At 42.3% G+C, this 23,602-nt stretch overlaps 1 protein-coding gene across 4 annotated transcripts in view; it reads right to left on the bottom strand.

The window, feature by feature from the left end:
* The window catches only part of UNC5D (unc-5 netrin receptor D), a 608,576-nt gene that overhangs the window by 79,034 nt on the left and 505,940 nt on the right, over positions 1–23,602 (bottom strand). For 2 of the 4 annotated variants that reach the window (XM_059909243.1, XM_059909245.1), the window contains one exon: positions 16,170–16,202. The exons of the other annotated variants lie outside the window; for them this stretch is intronic. In XM_059909243.1, coding sequence (XP_059765226.1) covers positions 16,170–16,202 — 33 coding nt within the window. The remainder of the gene's footprint in view (positions 1–16,169; positions 16,203–23,602) is intronic. 4 annotated transcript variants of the gene reach the window in all.

Raw genomic sequence — 23,602 nt, 5'->3', positions numbered from 1 at the left:
CTCACAAGTATGAACTTGAGCTTTGGCACGTCACTCAGTTCATCAGAATAGTGACAGACATCAGGGTATTTACAATCATTATGAGCGACTTTCTGTTGTGAGATATGAAAAGGGTTTGATCCCAGGCGCTCTTATGTCCACGGTAAATGTTTTCTGGCACCAATTAAATGCTCGACTCTAATACATTTTTTGTGGAAGAGGACTGGTCTCTAAGAGGGCACATGCTGTTTCTCCCATACCTCTCCTACTCCATCCTATTGAATGCATGGGCAAAGCAAAAATAAAAGCGTTAGTTTGAATTTAGATTGTGGGTGTCTCCCCATACCCCAAGGTAAGCTGTAGCTGCTTCCCAACCCTTTTGCTAGATGTACACTGGGTGTGGTTCATTCCGGAAGAGATTCATAATGGCTACTGCAACTCAGCATGACATTTACCCAAGACCACATCATCTTAAAAACGTGTGTAAAAATGGAAGGTGACAAGTACTAACTACATAATTGATTTCCCTACAGATTATGCAGTAGGTATACTTAATAGATCCAAAAGTAATTACTATGTCACCCCTTTTGGGCTTAGCAGATAAAATAAACCCATCATATATTTACCTTGTAATTGCACGGCACTTACTCTGCATTCACTGTACCCTAATATGGTACTTACGTTACCAACTGAGTAATACTAACCATACAAGTCCATTTATTTTCAACAAAGTTAGTGGACTATAAAATAAGATGCCACCAAATTAAAGAGGGAACAAGGAAATCAAGCAGAACCGGTTCAGTAATAGGGCGGTCAACACATACAAATAATTCGCGAGGAGAAGAACAGTCATCCCAAAGAACAGTAACTGAAAGGTCAGAGGATTATCAGACACTTTTCATAACCACAACAGCCTGGGAGGTATGGAGAAACAGGGTGTGATTTAGGCTTTAGTTCAACTTCATGATGGACCAAATGGGAGAGGGAGAGGGATGGGGCATTGGTGGTGGTCTTCCCTAGACACCCAGAACCATGGGGATGATGATTGTTACCAACCCCAAATGTCTACCTATGTCATGTGGGGAGAAAGGACGGCAGTTATCACCCCACTTACAGTCTCACCCTCCCTCTACTCAATTAAGTTCCTTGGAGGGAGTCGTTAGAGCAGAGAGAGGACACAGAACACAACAGGTGCAGCAAGCCAGGGTACCAGGAGCAGTGAGAGAACTTTGGATTGGAACCAATTAGCCTTCCCCCACCCCTCCCCTCCAGGTCCTTGGGCGCTGCTGACTGATGACACCACCATCTTAAAAGGTGTATCTGGGGAGAAGACACCTGCTCGGCAACTGAGCACACAGAGCAAGAGCCTGACAGTGTCCTGAATGCAGTTGCTCTCTTGCTGAGTTGGCGAAGTAGACACAAAGGCATCCTTAGCTTCCCAGGTACTAAAATAGGACCAGGAGCCAGAAGATGACCAGGGTGAAAGTACTTCTGCTGAAAATGGACATCACTGGACACGAAATCCTGAAACAAAACTAAGTAGCAGGAACAAGCTGTCTTTGTTCCCCTGGATTCCTATCTTGTTCTTTATGTGTCCACCCTCTTGCTACCTAGGTAACCAGAATTCTCTGCCCTCCAGATACAAGTCCTGTTTTAGGGAAGGACCCTACTTATGCCTTCAGACGGAGGTATGGATGTTGGATATAGCTCATTGTGTTTCCTCTCCCAGGAATAGGTGCAGAATGTATTTGACTTAAGAGAATGAAATACTGAATTACAGAATTTAAAAAAATGAATGCGGGGACTTTGGGGATAGGGTAGGGAAAGAAGGGAGAGAGGTTTGTTCGGAGAGCACTGCTTCCTTATGAGGCTCACTCTGGCACTTGGTGGGACAGTCTGATCTAAAAGCAGAAGTCCATGGACTCCTACAGAAAGAGAAGCAAAGTGGGATTTATTTTACAAGAACAATCTGTGCGGGGAATTCAAAGGTTCAGGATCTAATAATTTCATTCATTCAACACACACTTGTGGAGGCTCAACCATGCAGCAGAAATGAGGATACGGGGTGAATTAACATGTGGTCCATATTCTCGGTTGTTTCTTGTTTAAAACTGGTAAAAGACAAGGTGGTGATGGGATCCTGGTATCCAGGTGCAGCTACAGAGGTAGACACAAGTCCTCAAAGCCACGTGTGTGCGTCTCAAGAGATGTAATCAGTCATCCTTACAGCTCACATTCTTCTAAAGTTGGGTCACCCTGCTTCTTTTTCCTCTTTTTTTTTTTTCTTCTCTATCTATCTGCTTTTACTTCACCTCATTCTTTCTTCTTTTCTTTTCCTCCTCTGCCCCACCATTTTCTAATCTATTTCTCCAGGACAGTAGAGTGGGTTTCCCTATAAGGGTTCCTGTGTGCTCACAAACGTAATTGATTCCCTTTTCATGTGTGTTCAGGACAGGCCCCAGGAGAACCTGAGGTCTAGTTCCACGTTTTTCAGCACAGTTTCATGGGAGAAGGGGAAGGCTGGGTGTAGGTGTCTGTGAGCACACGGGCACTGGGAGGGGTGCAACTGCAGAATCATCCCAAGAGTGAGTGCGTGTGCTCCCCTTCCCAGGGGAGCTGCTCCGGTCACACGCCCACAGGGTGCAGGCTCTTCCCAGGACTGGAAAGCTTTCTCTACGTCCAGCCCTGCGCTCCTGCGCTCCACACTGTCTACACCCCAGATTCAACAGTCATTAACTTACCGGCTAGGTGGACCTCTGCTAGCGAACAGCCCCGTTCACCTTTCAGATTATAATGACGGGTCATTGCCCTATACCCACCCCATACCACTAGGCATCTAGGCCCTACCCATCTCTATCTACCCATCTGCCAGGTGCCAGCGCAGGGCCTCATCCTCCAAGAAAGTGACTCTGTCCTGGCCAATCCAGCCAACCCTGCCAACCCATGGTCTTCTAAACTCTTCTATCACTTACGGTTCCTAGAACTCTTTTTGGATCTTCTGATGGTTAATGATCTGAGTGCATTCTGTATAACTGCTTTAAGTTCTTCACAAGCAGTTCTATCTCTATCATTTCCCACAGAAATTTGCGTTGAATCATTGTGCGACTGCGTGTTGATCGCTTGCCTGGTCTCAGACTGCGGGAAGAGAAGTAGGAAGGAAATCCCGGTCTGAGGTTGATTGTAGAACCCCTGCCCCAGAGACTCTCTTCTTCCTTTACATCCACACACATACATGTTTATACCTGTCTGCTCACTCTCACACTCATGTGGTGCTGGTTTGTTTCCTCCAAGTGATTTTGAACAAAAGCCTTGATACCCCCTGACAGATCAGGCTATTCTGCCTTTTGTGGGCATAGGGTACTTTTCTTTGAATTTCTGTTTACGTATCGACGTGTGATTGATGTCTTTCCTGTGTCTTCATCCCTATTTTCCTCTCTCCAAGAGTTGCGAAAGTTTTAGGCCAAGCTCAGGAGGAGCCAACATGTGGTAGAAAAACTTGTGTGTAATCTATAGGCTAAAGAAAACAAAAAGAAAAAAACAAGGACTGGGAAATCTCTTATATTCCAAATTAGTCCGAAACTACAGAGGAATCTTTTCATTGCCGGAAGGATTGTGAAGCATCTACAGAGAAAGGCTACAAAGATTAATAGTTGGAAACTAGGACCCTGGAAAGGGGATGTTTATGGGTTCATTTGGCCTGGAGAAAGGAGAACTAGAAAGTGGCCTGTGGGGGGCTCTTTCACGCATAAAGCGTTGCTCTAAGAAGAGGCCACAGTAGGTGCCCAATGAACCTTCATTTACAAAGAAGCTAGTAACCAGCTCTCCACCATCTCTAACAAGGGCTGAAAAGGAGGACACATGGCCTTTTGTTATAGCAGTTGGGACTCTGCTTAGATATCAGAATGACCTTTTCTACAAGGAGGGTTGTTAAAAAAAAGCCTCCTTTCTGAGGGAGCTTATGAAATCTCCTTTCAGAGGCTCTCAAAACCGGCGTGACTTGACAGTCGTCTGCGGTTATTTCATTTTTGGGCAAAGTTGGCGAGAAAGGCTAAGTGACCTTTCAAAGCCCCTTCGAACTTCAGAGTTCAAGGACTGGGTATTAGCAAGTTCCTGTCTTCATGAATTATAATCACACCGAGTCATTCATAGTAACTTATGTCCCCAAAGGAATAAAGCGAAGGGCTGTTTACTTAGTTTGCCTTCCACTCTCCACAGGACTCTCACTGGCAAAACATATTAATGCCGCTTATTCATGGAAATTCAGCTCAATTCCCATGGTATGAGGTTAACTACATATCAGATAAGAATCCATTTTACAGGATTAGATAGGTACATCAAATGAACAAAGGAGGACAACAAAATGCCTTTCAAAACATATAGCTAGGGAGTTTGGGACTGACGTGTACACTCTGCTATATTTAAAATGGATAACCAACAAGGACCTACTGTACAGCACAGGGAACTCTGCTCAATGTTCTGTAACAACCTAAATGGGAAAAGAATTTGAAAAAGAATAGATCCATGTGTTTGTATAACTGAATCACCTTGCTGTACACCTGAAACTATCACAACATTGTTAATCAACTCTACTCCAATGTAAAATAAAAAGTTAAAAAAAAAGATGCTATTCTGTTTTATCTCATTAGATATCATAAAATGACCACTGCTCCCGTTTCAGGGAAGAAAAAAAAAAAAAAACTCAGCAACTTGAATTGGTATATATGTGAGGCAGTGAATTACTAAGGAATTCACACATAAATACTCACAAAGAGAGGGCTGAGAGAGGCAAAATAAATAGGAGGCTAAAGATCCAGCTGCTGTGCTGGGCTCCCAGGAAACAGCCGTCTCTGGACCAGTCCCTCCTTATCCAGCACAGGCAGTGCTATGTAGGTACAGAGTCATGTGCCCAAGTATTTAATTGCACGCGGAAGCATAACAGAAGTTATTGTTCGAGTTGTTTATACTTGCTGTCATTGAGAAGCAACATTTTTTTCTTCAACACATCAGAAAATAGCTTTTAAATGGTCAGCTATGGTCAACCACGGTAAGCAATTCCGATTATATCTGCATTGCTTGGACTCTCAAAATCCCGTCACCAATCAGCATCTCGCTTTTCCAACTTGCCATCCTCCAAAACCTCCTTATTGTTGTCATTAATAACAACAGCAGCACATCCTTAAATAGCACTTACTACGTGCAAGGCACTGTTCTACTACTTTACACTTATTAACTCATTTTAATCCTTCCAACAACCTTGTAAAAATGTACCCAGTTAAATGTGTAAACTGAGGCCAGAAAATCACTTGCCTTGCCCAAAGCCTCACGATTGGTAAGTAGCAGAGCTGGGATTCAATCCAAGGCAGTTGGCTCCAGAATCGATTCTCTGGCTCATTCTCTATCCAGCTGTTAACCTCTGTCCTGGTCACACTGCCTGATACTGAAACCGTGTACCAGCCCCTGTGTCCTTGTCTTCTGAAGTAAAAGTTGGACTCAAAAGTTAATGATTGGGAAATGTTAAGATGTAGAAATAAAGAATAGCTGTTGGGCTGGGGAACTGGTAACAATTAAGACGATAATTCTGCCACATAGCAGAACTCCCAGTTCCCTGAAAGATACAGATAAAGGCCTGACACACATTCCTAAATTGCTTTTATAGGAAGTAGACCCCCACCAGATGAAGACTGCTGCCCACAAGAACACAGACCCTAGACCGGTTGGAACCAGAAGGTTGATGATGCCGACTCCCAATTACCTCACCACCAGCCAATCAGAAGAACGTCCACGAGCTAATCCCTCCCTGCTCCATGAACCATTACTATAAAACTCCTCACTGCCCCCTCCAGGGCGGGACACACAGGCTTGAGGGCGTTAGCCCGTTGTGGTCCCCTTTGCCTGGCAAAGCAAAAAAGCTCGCTCTTTCTATTTCATCCCAAACTCTGTCTCTGAGATTTCATCCGGCACCAGTGTACAGAGGCCGAATTTCGGCAACAATACCTCTTGCTGGCAAGGGTAACCCAGTAAAGAAGCACTAAGCTTGTGCTTGCTTCTCTGAGAGCTACAGGTGTGATCACATTCTCATCCTCACAACCAAATCTATTTGAGGTAGGTATTATATTTCCTATTTCACAATGATGACTTAAGGTGCAGATAAGATAGAGACTTGCTCAAGGCTTTGTCATGAGAAAATGGCACAGGCAGCATCTGGACACCCATCTGTCTTCACTCCCAAATAGCTTAACCATTAGAGGGTCGCTCCCTGCACTGAGGTCAACTTGCCCCGCTGGAGAAACTCACCAACTAGACTGGTGGGTATCATCAAAAATCCGATGCTTTGCAAACTCACCGGGGCCCTCCTTGCAGCCGAGTAATTATTGGATTCATGTCCTATGACCAAATAACACTTTTCATCAAAACAGTTACTCTGAACTTTGTTTCCTTTCTTCAACACCCCTGCTTCTCACTGGCCCCTTTTCTAGTTGAAAAAACACAGGCCCTCCTATGTGAGTTCCCTCCTCCACAGCTCAGAATTCCTGTGCTCCTTCCTGCGTTTTTCCTTTCCTTTTCCCTGTTCCCTGAACAGCTGCTTCTCCTCTGTCCGGCCAGCTCCGATCCACCCTCTCCTGCGTCCGCGGGGACCTGGCTTCATTCATTATTCCCTTTTGGCCTTGCATCTTTCAACTCTGCCTCCACACCTGAGCCTTGCCTTCTGCCTGCAAACACAGCCTCGTCTCCCTAATCACCTCCCCCCCCAAATCCTTCTCCCGACTCTCTGATAAACCTCGCAAAGAGGCAGTATCTTTTCACATCCACGAAATCCTTAGCTCTTCGTCGAAAAGAACTTAAAGCATTTGTTTTTAACATCAAACCTTTCATGATCCATGTTCCATAATTTCCCTAACCAGTTAACCTCTGTCCTGCTGAAACAAAAGAATAAATAGAATACATGCATATGATGAGAAAATGTTTTAGCAACTATAAAAAGTTACACTACACCAAGAGAAAATTTATCCTCCAACTAAGCCAGACAGAGAAAGACATATAATACCATATGATATCGCTTGTATGTGGAATCTAAAAAGAAAAAGGATACAAATGAACTTATATACCAAAGAGAAATAAACCCACAGACATAGAAAACAAATTTATGGTTACCAAAGGGGGAAGGGGGGGAGGGATAAATTAGCAGTTTGGGATTAACATATACACACTACTACATATAAAACAGATAACCAACAAGGACCTACTGTATAGCACAGGGAACTCTACTCAATATTGTGTAATAACCTATAAGGGAAAAGAATATGAAAACAACCCGATATATATGTATATATAACTGAATCACTTTGCTGTGCACCCGAAATTAACACAACATTGTAAATGAACTATACTCCAATAAAAAAATAAATAAAATTGAAAAAAATAAAAGTAACCACTCTTGATAGTATCTTTGAGATCTTTCAGGGAAAAAAAAATGTAAATTTCCATTTTTTTTTTTTTACCATTTTTACTCTAAAAACTCTATTATCCTTATATTTCTATATTATATTTCCTTTCCTGTATGTTGCTCTTTTTCCCCACCATGTACCGTATCTTGTAGATCTTTCCTCTATCAGAACCTACAGACCTGCTTCACTTCTTTTTACACGTGCCTAAGCCCATTGCCAGGCTGTATAATGATGTAACTCGTTCACTGTTTCTGTCTTATTTGGTTGTTCTCTTACCCTTTTAAAGTCTGGCTCTTGCACAAACCACTGTTCCCCTCTTGAAGATTGGTCTCAACCACTCCATTAATAGTAATGTTCTTTGTCTTATTCTTTTCTACTGCTCTGCAGTAGAAACACAAGAATAGCCAACCCTCCCTCTAGGGGAAAAAAAAAAGTTCCTTAAATTTGATTCTTCTAACTTCTCTTTCCTTATTGTTTGGGAACTACCCTTCCTTCTCAAAGTTCTATAAAAGATCTTTAAAGCTCAGTTCTTGGCCCCTTTTGCTCATCTAATCGGATCATCACTCACACGCAGACAGCGCTAACTATTCCTCCGATGACAAACAGTCTCAAACCAAGATCTTCTGCCTTACCGCCTATGTGAAGACCTCATCCAACATTCCCTCCTGCTCGATGGATAAAACCATCATGCAACTGTGTGTTGCGCTAACATCTCAAATTTGTCATCTGATTGATGAATTCACCATTCTTATCTCTTCAAATACTTTCTTTTCTTGAATTCCCTTTTTCTAGTAATGACATCACCAGAGACCAGGCTTGAGACTGAGAGTCATCTTTCCTCTTCTTTCCATCGACCCCTTCCCCAGACCACTGACACGCCTTACTGATCAGATCCCCAGTGCCTCTCACATCTCCGTTTCAACAGGAGGCACCCACATTGCACAGTCACATATTACCTGGTACCCAGGCCCCAGTCTTTGTTCACTCTGAACCACTTTACACATGGATTACTCTCTCCAAACACGGTTCTGGCACTGCTACTCCAATACCTTTCAATAACTCTAGTAGGTGCTGAGTTCACTCCAACAGGGACTTTCTTTACAGCTCAAGACACTTTCTGCTCTGCCCCATCCTATTTCTCAACTGCTTTCGCCCATTTCTCATCCATAGGGACCCTACTCTTTGGCTAAATCTGACTATAGGCGTAACTCAAAGATATTATGGGTTCAGTTCCAGACCACTACAATAAAGCAAATATCGTAATAAAGTGAGTCACACAAATTGTTTGGTTTTCCAGTTAAAAGTTATGTTTACACTATACTGTAGTCTGTTAAGCATGCAATGGTACTATGTCTAAACAAAACAATGGATATACCTTAACTAGAAAATACTTTATTGCTAAAACATGGTAGCCATCATCTGACAACACAAGATGGCCACAAACCTTCAATTTGTATATATAAAAAAAAAAAAGCAGTATCTGCAAAGCTCAAGAAAGCAAAACACAATAAAATGAGGTCTGCCCATATCCATTTTTTTCAAGTAGAACTTGTACTTCAGTAGACTTTTCTTTCTTTTTGTTCAGACTTTTTGCTTTTACTGAAAGGCTCTCTCCTCTAATATTTGTTTTAATTCTAACCATTCTTTCAAGATTGACAGTAAAGATAATCTATTCTATAAAAAATATTTCTTTTAATTAATTAATTTATTTATTTATTTTTGGCTGTGTTGGGTCTTCGTTGCGGCGCGCAGGCTTCTCATTGCAGTGGCTTCTCTTGCTGAGGAGCACGGGCTCTAGGCACGCGGGCTTCAGTAGTTGTGGCACACGGGCTTCAGTAGTTGTGGCTCACGGGCTCTAAAGTGCAGGCCCAGTAGTTGTGGCGTACGGGCTTAGTTGCTCTGTGGCATGTGGGACCTTCCCGGACAAGAGCTCGAACCCGTGTCCCCTGCACTGGCAGGCGGATTCTTAACCACTGTACCACCAGGGAAGCCCCAAAAATATTTCTTGATAATGCACATTCACACGTTTTATTCTTCCTTCTGAGTAAAGTTGCCATATCAAGCAAATACAAATATGACATAGTTAAATTTGAATTTTAGATCAAGAATGAATAACTTTAGTAGAAGTATTTCTCATGCCATATTTGGGACATGCTTATGCTAAAATGTATTCACTGTTGATCTGAGATTCAAATATAACTAAGGGTTCTGTATTTTATCTGGTAAGTCTACCTTCAGACCGCAAAAAGAACTGTGTTTTTTCCCAACAGATACGAAGACCAAGGTAAAATGAGAAATAGAGTCAAAAAGCAGGATTTTAACTCCAGTCCTTGAGAAAATGACTTCACTTTCATTTTCTATTCTGGAAATTAAAGATATAAACTCTAACTTTGAATATACTAACACGTGGAAAGATGGGGCCTGTGAATTCACATTTTTAGCAAGTACCCTGGGTTACTCTGATGCTGATGAAAATATTGGTCCATCACTTATTCACTGCGCCTGTGCTTAGTTCCGAAGTATTTAATGAACGAAATCCCATCATGTCCAGTAAGGTCAATGATATTCTTGAAAATGGTGGTAAGAAAAGGTATACACTTACAATGGAATAAAAATTAGGTAATAAAAAGATTGAAAGTAGTAAGAAAATTATAAATGTTGCACATATGCATGGGTTGAATTGATTCAGAGTTGGAATGATTCTGAAGGACAAAGCAAGTCATGCAATTTGTGGGAAGTGCTATGTTTATGTAATGGAAAATAATCAGCAGGAGATGAAGAAAAATGCTGGGTAAAATAGAAAAAAAATGTGCTTTACATCATGGCTAGAAGATTAGCATTGATGCCAGTTGCCTCATGTTAATTTAGAAGAATCTAGAAGCCTATTGAGAACTTAAAGATATTATGGTTCAAAGTTGCCGATCGTTCTATGGGTTCAAGGTACCATTCAGGTCTACACAGCCTGAAAGAGAATGGTCCAAATTGCCAGTGTAGACTGCGCATCTTCTGAGGAGTTCCCTAACCCTATGAAGATCATAAAGAATGTGTATTCCCAGAATCCACATTATTCCACTACGGATGAAAGCAGTGTACTTGGGGAAAAGATGTAGAATGGAGTGTTAGTAAGGAGACGAGAAATACCTAATTTTCAGACTGTAAGGACACACTTGGATCATTCTTTGATAGAAATGATTCTGGGAAGCATCCAGCTTGGACTTTAACCTAGCACCTGGCACAGAACAGATGATTATTAAAAACTATCTCCTTACTTCCCCTCTTCTCAAATCCTTTATTATCTTCTACCTTGTATTGAAGTTGTGGGGAAGAAGCCTTTCTTACTGTTTCCTTCACACTTCACTGGGCCAGGACTATTTATATAGAATAATTGTGCAATAAATATCTACTACATGAATGAGTTAAAATAAATATAAAGAAACAAAGTCTTTATTTTCACCTTAACAATAAAAGGCTCTGTGCAGAGTTAGCAGGAAGATGTATGACCATAATAACAAGTATGAATTGAACATCTAATACATACTAGGCACAGTGGTAAACGCCACAAGCATAACGGTGAACAAGATCCTATACCATCTACCAGATGGCAGGAGTTATGTCTAGCAGAGAGGGAATCCAGCCTGGGATAAAGGCAATGAACATATGGTGTAGAAATAGGGAAACTGCTTGATACTGAGCCAATTACAGGAGTAACTAACTCAGACTTGGGGGGCTGGGGGGAAGATGGTGAATGCTTTGCAGAAGTGAGACCCAAGCCAAAACCTGGAGGAAGGATAAATTCAACAGGTTAAGATTAGGGGGAGAGAAAGTTTTCTGGCAGAAGTAACAGAATGTATAAGGAACTTTATGCCAAAATGGGCCCAGGGTATTCAGACAACTAAGAAGCTTTGTTTGGCTGAAGAATATGAGAAACTGTGAGAGGGTAGGAAGGAAAATACCTAATGATTCAGCTGCTTGAGAGAAGCTGATACGCTTAAGAAAAGCCATCTGAGACCAGATCATAAACATTAAGTACTTTGGACTTTATCTTAAAAATAATGGTCAGCTAATGAAAAGGTTTAAACACAGAGGTCATGTGACCAGAACTGATGTTTTCAAAAGGTCAGATAAATTGATGTCAGCCAAGATTGGATACAGGAAGCAATGGTAGAAATCCTGGTTAGGAAGAAAGATGGCCTGAACTTTAAAACATTTTTGTCTGGGACACCCTTTTCTTTTCACTTGGTTTTTCTCTTACTACAACTGGCTGTTACTTTTCTGTCTCCTCTGCAGTGACTTCTGACCTTCTCTACATCTAAATGTTGATGTCCTCCAGTGCTGAGTCCTCAGATACCTTCTCTATTCACACTCATTATCCAGTGATCTCATTCAACCTAATGGCTTTAAATATCATCTGGACAGTGACAAACCCCAGATTTATGTCACCAGCCAGGACTCTCCTCTGACCTCCAGACTCATATATTCAGCTGCCTGTTTAACCTCTCCATTTAGATGTTTAAGAAGTATCTCAAATCTAGCATTTATAACACTGAACTCTTGAGTCTCCCTCCAGATGTGCTAAACCAAGTTTTCCCCAGATCGGTAATGGGAAGTCCATCCTTCTAGTTGCATAGCCCAAATTCTGGAATCATCCCTAATGCTTTTCCTTCTCTCAAACTCTATATCCAATCCATCAGCAAATCCTTTTGACTCTGCCTTCAAAAGATATCCATAACGGATTATGGCCCATTTCTACAATTTCTAATGCATTCTGTCTGGCCCAAGCCACAGTCATCTTGAATCTAGGTTATTATAATAGCCTGGGTATTGTAACAGCCTAGATTATTTTAATAGATTATTGTTACAATAGATCATTGTGACAGATTTTCTTGCTTCTGCTCTGGTTCCCTGTATGTTTACACTCAACACAGCAGGTAGAGTTTATCCTTGAAAATATTAGGTCATATCACTATGAATAAACACCCTCAACGGCTTTCCATCTCGCTCACATGAAAGGTCAAAGTCGTTACAATGGCCTATGATACACTTGGCAGTTTTTCCCTGTGCCCCACTTCTTTGACCTGAGCTATTACGACTCTTCCCTTTGCTGCTCTGCTCCAGATACCTGCCCTAATTGTTCCTCGGACACAACAAGCTCCCACCACACAGCCTTGGCATCCTGCTGTTCCCTTGGCCTGGAATGTTCTCCTCTCAGATACCTAGAATGTTTGTCCTTGTTTTTCTTTCAGGTCTCTTCTTAAATGTGATTTTATTACAGAGACCTTCTCTGAACACCTTATACAAAAAAGCAACACTCCCTCCATCCCCGCCTGAGCCCCTCATCCTGCTTTATTCCTCTTCACAACACGTCACCACCTCCACAGCACTGAGCACTCTTATTTTCTGGTTTGTTTTTTCCATCTCCCCTCACTGTAAGCTTTGTGGGAGCGGAAACTGTATCTGTCTGGCTCAAGTGTTAATTCTCCACCACCTAGAACATGTCCTAGCCCATGGGAAGCACTTGATGAATAGCTGCTGAATGAATGGAGGGATGGATACGCAAGAGGGAAAAATGGAGAGAGTCAGTGAACTTGATCTATGTAGGTGGTAGAATGGTTAGATGGTAGTGATTCATTGGGTACTGAGCTGGAGAAGGGAGAGGAAAAAGACAGGGGTCTAGGAGGCTGTCCAAGTGTGGGACCCAGCTGAGTTAAAGGCATAGTATTCACTGAACTAGAGAAGATGGGAAGAGGCCTGGGTTAAAAACAGGGACAGAAAAGGACATATTCAATTTTGAAAAAGCTGAGATTCAGGTTATTGGGAGACATTCAACTGGCGAAGTCCTGGAGGCAACTGACTCTAGAACGATTAATGGGATTCGTGCGTAGCGTGCGTTTCTACTAGTCACAAAACAACTACGTGGAAAGGAGATGGAGAAAGAATATGTTCTGAGTTATTTTCTAGGGAGAAGCTGAATCCTTTTCATCCCTAAGGAGAACTTACTGAAGCAGTCGCTCCTTGGGGGCTCACAGCCCCTCAGAAAGCCTCATCCCCAAGACTCCTCCAGGAGTCTGTCTGCACGTGACCATCCATCTTTCAGCCTGACTCTGGGGGTACGTGTTTGCCATTCAGAACCTCCTATATTTTACTGCACTTCCTGACATTGTTACACAACATTTATTGAAAGCACATTTGATGGTAATGAAGTTTCTATTAACTATGATTAAATCTCCTAAAACACCTGAAGATAATTTAAGATGCGCAGAAGCAGAAAATGAATCATTCGGTTTAGTACATTAGGAAACGTAATTGATTAAATTATCTCATTTACAATAAGTGCTTTCAGGAGCGATGCTGTGCACATATTTCCCCCCGTTTGTCATTAAGATTTGCCAACAGGCATCTTAAGACTTCACTTTCTTTTCACACCTCCCCGCACCTCAAAGCCGGATCCTCAGCCCGTCTCACACGGATCTGCCCGGGAGGCTCCGAGGGGTGCTTTCCCTCCAACCAGCCTGGCAGAGGATCACGTGCACGGCTATATATAGGAACAGGTTGTTTCTCAATTATCTTCATAATTGACTTTGATTTTGCATCAGTGATGATTCATGGAATCTTCAGCGAAGCCCCTCTCTTTCAACGAACAACCGCAGCCCGCCTTCATATAATGCACTCCTAACCGTGCAGCCTCCAGAACCCGGATCCGATGCCTCTGGGAGCCTTTCGCAATCACATTGATTCCGTTAAGGTTTTATTTTTAGGAAATCACAAATTAAAACAGTTTAAGCGGTTCCGTGGCAGTATCCAGCAATTAAGCATGGTGTAGAGGAGTGAGAACCCCAAGCAAAACCTCCTTCAGGAGTCCCCGAGGACCAGAACTAGCTACTGTGGGGCTTATGGCTGGAATGTACCCAAATTTGTACCCAAATTAGAATGGCACGGGACTCACAAACTAAGCGTGAAATTAAATTTTCAAAAAACACACATGCATTTCTGAGGAACTCTCCCATTGGCCGCCACATGGATACCCCTAATCTTGCTTGGGCTGCACACAGGGGCCAGTGGATGGTGAGGGCTCTGTGACCAGGAAGCCCTGGGGGACCACTTACTCCAGCAGTCCCTCTGAGGCCTTGGCCCAGACACAAGCCGAACACTCAGTGCCCCCTTTTCTCCTCCACCCTAACACGCGTGCGCGCGCGCACACCCCCCAATCAGGCTTCCCCACCTTCAGTCTTCCCATGAGTTCCAAATCCAGCATGCACGGCTCCAGAGGGCCGCTGCCTAAGTCCCAATAACGACTTTATGGGCAGCAGACAGCAGGGAAAACAAGAAGGTTTGTTTTTGTTGTTCTGTAAAGTTATCAGGCTCCAGAAGTCATGGCATCTTTCTATCTCAAGCCTGCCTGAAGCAACATCTGAAGTATGAACATCACAGCTTTACTGCATCTTTCTCTCATGTCACCTGACCCCCATCCCAAGGCACCAATTTCTGTCTATCTTCACAGGGTCTTAATTCTTTCAAAGAAGGTGGCTAATCGAAGCTGTTAACTCTCCCATGCTATTTGAATTTTAATACCCTAGGATTTAAAAGATCAAAAGCCATTCATTTTCGACCAAAATAGGAGATACTGGTCAAGAACGTCTTTCACAAGCTTTACAAACCGAACTGGCTAGGGAGCTGTCTCTTTCTACCATTGCTAAGAGCTGCAATGCTGATGCCCTTCTATATGGACTCTGACGTCTATATGATGCCCTAGTATACTTTACATATTTCTGAGAATCATTGGGGGAACATATTAAAATGTAGATTCTCAGGAGCTGCCCCTGCGCTGGGTGTTCAAATTAATTTGTTCTATTCTGGGGTGGGGGGGCATATTTAACAAGCTCCCACCATAACCCAAGATTCTGATGCATGTGGTCGCTTATCTAAGTTTCGAGAACTATTTTTCTAAGAAAAATAGTTCTCAATCCAAGCTGCACATTGAAATCACCTGAGGAGCTTTTAATACTAAGGATTCCTGTGTTCTAAATCCCCTCTTCCCATTTTGATTTCACTGGGGTACAGCCTGGGAATTGGGATTTATAAACGGCCTCCAGGTGGCCCTCAACTTCAGCCGGGGCTGAGCACCCTGGGGTTGAATGCTGAGCTGCCAATCATTCAAGCTGTGCTCTGTCCCCCAAATCTACTGGATGCATAAGATGGAGAGAATGCAATGGCCTCTCCAGGAAGCAAGCCAGTGGACAGAGACCTCGAGCCAGCACCCACACCCACCAGGTTCAATTCCTGGCCTTTTCACTGTGGAATACTGGTTCTTAGTCTACCCAGTTGCCATGGATTTCAGGGTTCTTCTCTTAGGCCCCCCTGCCCCCTCCTAGGTGGAGAGTCTTGTAATCAGGCTATTGCCCAAGGCTGCTCTCATGAAAGCCTGTACTGACAAATAGTTATTAATTTTAATGAGATAAATCTCCTCAGAAATAAGTCCTAGATGACATCTGCAGATAAATGGACTGCTCTTGGCCGGCGGAATCAAGAGGAGAGATTTACTTTTATTCTGAATGGGGGGAGGGGGTGTGCATATTTCTGTTCCATTTAAACCTCTGATATAGTGACTCCAAACCCAATGAGAAGAAGCCCCCCAAAAGCCCTGGATCTTTCGAAGGAACTTCAATTCTGTTTGGCTCCTAAACAAATACCACAGTAAAGCAGCAAATATGAGAATAAATGATATTCACAAGAGGAAAAATAACTTACTTTGGGGTTTTATTTCATGAAGAGGTTTTTTATCTAAAAGAAAGAAAGAGAAAAAAAGAAAGTTGCATTTAATAATTTACACGGAGCAGATATATTTCGTATATCCCTTTACGTCTACCTCTATAAAGGAAACATTTTCTCTCTTTCTGTAGACAATACGTATTATGTTATTCATATTTATCCTTTTCATTCTAATTTTTAAAATTTTTCTCTTTTGCAGTATTTTTCTAGGATGACTGCTTCATTCCTTCAAAAAAAAACACAAAAAATCCCTCAGGCTTACTAGAGTTTCTTTCTCTTGCATTTGTTAGATTCTTATCGGCACGATGAGAGCAGTGAGCTTGCCGCCTGTCCCTTTTTTATATACAGCCAGAAGACTGCTCAGGTAAGGGATGCTATTTCACTATATATGATGATAGAAAAACGAACCATGAATAAATATTTAAAGGGATCCTGCATTGGTTTGCAGTTATCATGGTCTGGATAAAATGTTCCAAACTCTGCTTTTTTTTCCGTTCTCATTGGGTATAGGTGCTACGGTATTGTGAGCGTGTTGAAGGTTTATTTTTAAGGAATCACACGTTTTTGTTTCAGATCTTGATCATCTGTTAAAATGTGGATGATCTCTTTTAATGGAAAGGTGTCCTTTTTAATCATGCTATTGAGCAGGGCAGCGGTCAGATGAGATGGATACAGACAAAAGACACTCGGTCTTTTCTAAAGCAAGTTAGACATTCTTATCCATTCTCTTCATGGCTGGCCGTTCATCCACCACCCCCTGCCATCTTCCATCACCAAATATTTTGCAAGCATCTTGCAAATCTCTTGGAGACGTGGTGCCTATGGCTTGCTTTGTCTTACACTACAGTCCCTCCACTAACCATTCCTCCTGCCGCTGGTCCCATCCCAGGCCAACACAACTCCACCACCATGCAGAAACCTGGGAAGACCAGGTCTGACACCCTGTCAAATTCCAGAGGATTTGCAGGGTGCGTCACCCCTCTCATTCGCGGCTTCTTAGGGTGTAGATGGAACACAGTCAGACTACAAGAACCGGGGCTGTTGCTAAGCATTCACAGACTCCCATAAGGCAGGGGACCTTGAAAAGTCACCTTGTGTAGCCTCCTTCCTCTCTTTGCCCGAAGGCGAGCCAAGCAGGGTGAGACACTGTCATTTTGGATTATGTTTTTAACTGAATCAAATCTCGCACAGTACACATTTGAGAACTTCATAAATATTATCTGGCTGACTGCACCGTAACCCCTCCCAGGCAGACAGACACAGCTAGGTTCTGAATCCTTCACGGAATATCTCTTACCCTAACCCACTCCTGCACTTAATACTGATTTTGACAGAAAACCCTTGCCATGTGCTTTAGATATAACTCTTGTGTGTTTTGCCATCTGATTTGTGATGGAAGTAGCTTATAAAAGTTGTGTGTAAATCACACTTTTGCAAAGGGGCCACCATTGTTTTCTTACAATAAGGGGAAGTTAACAGGCAAAGGGTAATATCTGACAAATCTTTCTTTAAAAAAGAAATCCTCGTAAAATATAATAATTTGTTCAAGTTGATATGATCGTATTCAGATTCTTACACTGTCAGGTTTCTTAAAACCAAAACCTTGCATTTCCCTTACTGCACAGATTCAATGCCATACTAGTTTCCTTAAAGCAGGTGGTACTGCCCAAAGTCCAGATGCTAATGCACTCAAGAACTAGAACAAAACGACTTTGGTGGTTTTAACCTGACTTCAGTTTTTGCTTATTGCATGCTATAAGCATTTGGCATGGGCAGAGCCATGCTGGCAGACCAAGGCTAAGACATCTGAAAGTGATGCATTGCTAGGACAACACAAAGAGACATGCAGAACATCTGTTTAGAACTCTGGCTGAGCTTAACAGTATTTTCTTCCTTCTAAACCACAGAAACAAAGATTATGCCAGGTAGCAAAATGAAACTCCATTAAAAACAGGTGAGATGTATAACTACTCCTCAGAAAAATAAACTGAATATAGCCAAGATGTGAAAAAACTGGGGTAGTAGAGTTCTACCCGGTACAGCTCTGAAAAAAAGAAAGAGGGAATGGGGCTGAAAATCCCAGGGCTAAGGTCCCCAGATAGAGGGCGGGGGCCACATGGACGCACAGAGCAGCAGAGGAGGACATCCTCTGCTCTGACCTGATGACACCCAGCTCTAGTGTCATTACTGACAGCAGAATAGTGCAGACTCTCAGGATCAGAAATGGATTTAAATCTTGGATTGTCTTAATCTATCTCTGTGACCTCAGTGTTCCCCACAGTAGAATGGGAATAAAAATGTCCTTGAAGCTTGGTCCCAGGGGTTAAACATGATAACCATGAAGTCATGCAGCATCGGGCAAGCACATGTTCAGCCATCAATAAATAGCAGCTGATGAATCAAAACTTGAACATGTTATGAATATGATCATCATACTTGTTCAGAGGACAAAAATGACTCATGTCCCACTGCGTGGAGACAAGGCACAGCTCCAAATCAGAAATTCTAGTGAATTTCAGGGGTCCTTGAACGGGAGTTAAGAAACATGTGCCTAGTCTTGTCCTCTGCTTGCTGACACCAAGGGCAAGTCGAAACTTCCCTTTCCTGCCATGTAAAAAGAAGGGCAGGGACCAGAAGACCCCTGGGCTCCCCTGCTTTCACTCCTATAAATCTTTAGAATAACTACCAAAGACATTCCACAGAGATCCACCTGAAATGAATTCTGAAAGCAGAGTCAAAATTATTCAGAGGGCCGCTCCTCTACTATCATGTGTGTGATGCTGAGATCCAGCACGTGTGTTAGCCTGCGTCTTCTCACGGAAAAGGCTGGAAGTCTCTGGTGCCCAAAAGGGCTTTAGTCCCCTGGCATCGGCATCAACATTGGGTTCTGCTGTATTTTGTGAAATACCAGTATCTTGTCAGCAAGCTGCTCTCATAGACCATTTTTCCCAACTTGAAATGTCTGATTAGAGATTGTTCTACCGTGAGCTCAGGAGAGGGCTACCACCAACCTCGCTGTGTTTTGCAGGAATGGCCCACCCACAGTTCATGTTCTTTTGTTCTGTTTGCATAATCATCTTCTCACAAGGCTCAGGGCCATGCGGTCACGGGCCTTGGTCAGCCAAATCCTGTTTTAATTTCACCTCTCTCCAAGGCCATGTTCAAATGGCCCCTTAGTAAATTAATCCATTAGGGCCATGGTTCTTCACATGGGCTGCATATTAAAATTACCTGGGGAGCTTTTTTTTAAAAAAAAAATACCCATGCTTAGGCCCCTCTCCAAGAACTCCTAATCGGGGTTTGTGTTTTTGTGATTACTGAGGGCACCACCACTTCCCGGCAACAAACCTGGGGCTCTGTGTACTCAACTCCAGTTCCTCTCTGCCTCCCAAGAGGCTTTGAGGTAGCTGGAGTGTACAGAAGGGCCCAGAAGGGTTTTGCAGGCAGAGAAATGTAATTCTGAGCCAGTGGCAGCTGAGCTGTAGTCTGGGAGAATCACAACAGTTTTCCCAGGGTCTAACTTATACACCAAGAGGTACCTTCTGGGTAAATGGAGATTGACGGTAATTATAACTCAGTCCTATAGCGATTTTGTGTATTTACAGGCTAAAGGTGTGCAAGTGTTTTTTCAATTTTATTTTTAATAGTGTTTTAAACTGTGTTTTCTTTTAAAAATCATTTTTATTATTTACACTTATCATATCAAAAAAATACAGATAAGTGCAAAAAAAAAACCCCCATAATTCCACCACCAAGAGATAACCACTATTATGTTAAGTTATATATACAAGTCTAGGCTTTTTTCCCCTGTGATTTTATATATATATACGATTACGTGCACACATATATGCTTATACATATATTAGCAGGAAACTACTACATGAAATTGACAGTAATTAATCATTTTCACCTACAAAAACATGGAATTGTCTTTTATATATTGTTCGGCAATCTGCTTTTGTCTCTTAGCACTGTATTGCAAATATTGCTTTGTGTCTGCCGTGCGCGTGGTGAGTGTGTCCACAGAGGTATATATATTTATATATGAGGCAAGGGAAGAGAAGAGGGAGAGAGAGAGAGAGACAGAGGCAGAGAGAGAGAGAGAGAGAGAGGGAGGGAGGGAGGGGGGGAGGGAGGGAGAGAGAGAGAGGACAATCTACCTTTTTATTTTTGGTGGTGATTCATTTCTTTTCCACCTTTCTTTAAATTCTGGCTTCCTTTTTATATGGGATGCTCCCAAAGCATTTCCATTGTTCTTAGAAACTATTTATGGCTGCATTCTTACCTTCCCACCCACCCACCCACAACCAGCCTTATCCTTTCTCTGCCAGGGAACAAATGTGGCCAGCTTCACGCAGCCCACATCCCGCAGATCTGAGCGAGCCGGACTAAGGAGAGATGACACATGTGTAAGGCGAACATGCTGACCACTACACTACAGAAACTCTGCAAGATGACACACGTGGATGGATGGATTCCATCTCCAACCCACAGACCGGGCAAGGGGCTGCCCTCAAAACCTGTGCCTTGTGATTATTTGAAATCGGCTTCTATGGGTTTTGGATACCACACATATACGTTTCTTGAGACACAGGCATCAAGCCACTCCGTGTGGACTAAATATCCACCAGGACAGTAGCCGGGACAGCTCTCTCCTTCCGGGCAACAGTTGACACATGTCATTAGAGTTCATGATCGCCATTCTTTTCACTAAACCAGACACGTCCCATGTTTTCATCTCCAAAGACCATTTTCATTATTTCCTTCTTCATAGATCATATGCTTTGGAACCTTTTTCACCACCACCCCCCGCCAAAGATATGTCTTGAATTCAGTTTTATTTTAATTTACCCTCCACAGTCTTTGTAATCACAAATTATTTAGGAGCTGATTCTGAAGTGTGTGGCAGACTCAGTCTTCTCTGCCCATTCTCTCTGGCTAGTTCCTTGTTTGCTGGAAGAATTCTCTAGCATCATTACGTAGGAATCTACCATGATTCCACAGCCTCCACGTCATGGCCAATTTCTCTGTCTACCTTTATGGTCTTCTATTAACTGGTCCCACCACACCAAATGTGACTCAGTTTCCGCTGCACCTCAGTAAAAATCCATATTCTAGTCTGATCAATCCATGAACTCTCAGTGCTTCTGCCCAAGCTGTTGCCTCTCCAAGGACACCCTCCCTGCTCCAAGCCTCCTATAGAAAAATGTCCTCTCTCCAATGCCTAGATCAACTTCTGATTCCTTCATGAAATCTTTGGTGATTCCTACTCTGTTCGAACAAACCTCTCCCTTCTCTAGACAGCTTATCTTACTTATACTCACTAAAATACTATGCAATTTTTTTCAAAATATATTACTTTGTGTTCATTTGATTGATTTTATACTTTTGTCATCACCACTAGTTATGGGTTCCTAACATGAAAATCATATTTAAATGATGAGCTCACAAATAATTGGCACTGCAACAGAGGACCATGGCAAGAAAAACAGTGGCAGGAGAAGTGAAATTAAAAGCTATTTGCTTGATTATTTACTGATTGGGAGAAAAAAAGCTGAAGTTATTGATTATCAGTGTGTTTCATTTACTCATGCTTTCCCTCTTCCCCCATAACCAGAAATAATTAAGAAGCAGTGTTACGCCCTCTGAATGCTCTCCAAAGCTGCAGGAAATCCCAGGATCTGGTGGATCTGCTTTGTATTAGCATTGGCAGATAATTAGATAAACACGAGGTCTGCTTTCATTGGCAACACCACCGTGATTGAACGTGTCAGGCAGACACTGAAGATGACAAGCAGGGATTCTATTCTGTTCTCCTGTGGATGGTGAGAGCTCACTAAGGCTGTAGGACATGCAGGAACACAACCACCAGCTCTTGTAAAAACCATGAAATTCTTCCGGCGATGGAAAACACAGCAAAATCACAAGAGCGTAAAACACAGCGCATCTCTTTTACTCTTTTCAGTTGTTAATTTCTGCATTGAGTTTTTCTTTCGGGTTCTTTTTTTTTTTTTTTTTTAAAAGGATCCTGCTCAGAAATGACTCTTCAGAGACCGTATTTACCCCCACGTTACCGAGTTAATTCAATTCTTGCTTCCTCTCCCCGCTTCCCAGCCTGTATAGACCATCATAAGTTCTACTGCCCCTTTTAAAATTCACTCTGAGCAGAGTTCCCTGTGCTATACAGTAGGTTCTCGTTGGCTACCCATTTTAAATATAGTGGTGTGTATATGTCAATCCCAAACTCCCAATTTATCCATCCCCATGGGAAAAGAATTTGAAAAAGAATAGATACATGTATATGTATAACTGAATCCCTTTGCTGTACACCTGAAACTATCACAACATTGTTAATCAACTCGACTCCAATATAAAATAAAAATTTTTTAAATGCACTCTGAGGACATCCATCCACGCAGGACAAGTACAGAGAATAGGAGGTTTTGAGAGATTCCTCCCAGGGTTTTCCAGTTGGCTACGTCTGTTAGAGGAATCACTGGTTTCCTCAGAGATATCTGGGTAATTAGAGAAATTCCAAGACTGAATGGCAAAACCCCCCACATGAATAAAAACCCGTAAGATCTGAGATGTACATCAGTAACTGAAGATCAGCTCTATTAATATTTTCTACCAAAGAATTGTTCAAGATCCCATCATATTAATTAGGGGAAATCAGATGGGTACTACAAGAGACAGCTCATGGATATGACTTCTGATGACAAAGACCTTCCACAATTGCCCCTCAGCCAAATCACACAATTTGTGTGCACGAGATAATGTCGTCCTCCCTCTTCCTTCTTTCAAATTTGACGTCTCTTATAGGAATGTCTTTTGTATTTCCAAAACTCAGACGAGTAAGTATCCATAATGACCATACTCCCAAGGAGCATTTGCATATTTCATTTTTGAACTAAATCATTTCAATGTCTAGATTTCTTACCACCTTTGTCCATTCCCACTGATTCACTGTGGGTTAGTTTGTTTTTATGATGGATATACAGGGTACAGTATGCTTTGGGGTTACAGCAAAGATGTTTAAGCATCTGTCTGCAAAGACTTTCTTGTCGGCAATTGGCCTCAAAGTGATAAAATGCACTGTTTCCAATTCTGCTCCGAGGTAAGGTACATATTAAAATCCTTCTATCCTGTAAATTGTTTTGCTTTGATTCCCTCCCTTCCATCCACAACAGAAAAATATATGTATGTGTATACAGACATACACACTCACTCAAAACTAACCATAAATGTTCAGAGTCTATAATTCAAGCTTAAGGGAATAATCTATTGATAAACGTCATCATGATCACTTCCCTTACCTTAAGGGAGGAGTGATATTCAAATTATTTAAAAATAGTTTAGAAGCATCCTGTCAGTGTAAGGACCAGCCCTGACATAGGGTCATGGTAAGTTTC

Source organism: Balaenoptera ricei, chromosome 21 (assembly GCF_028023285.1).
Source record: "Balaenoptera ricei isolate mBalRic1 chromosome 21, mBalRic1.hap2, whole genome shotgun sequence".
In the NCBI taxonomy this organism is placed as follows: domain Eukaryota; kingdom Metazoa; phylum Chordata; class Mammalia; order Artiodactyla; family Balaenopteridae; genus Balaenoptera; species Balaenoptera ricei.
This window is presented reverse-complemented; position numbering and strand designations above follow the sequence as displayed.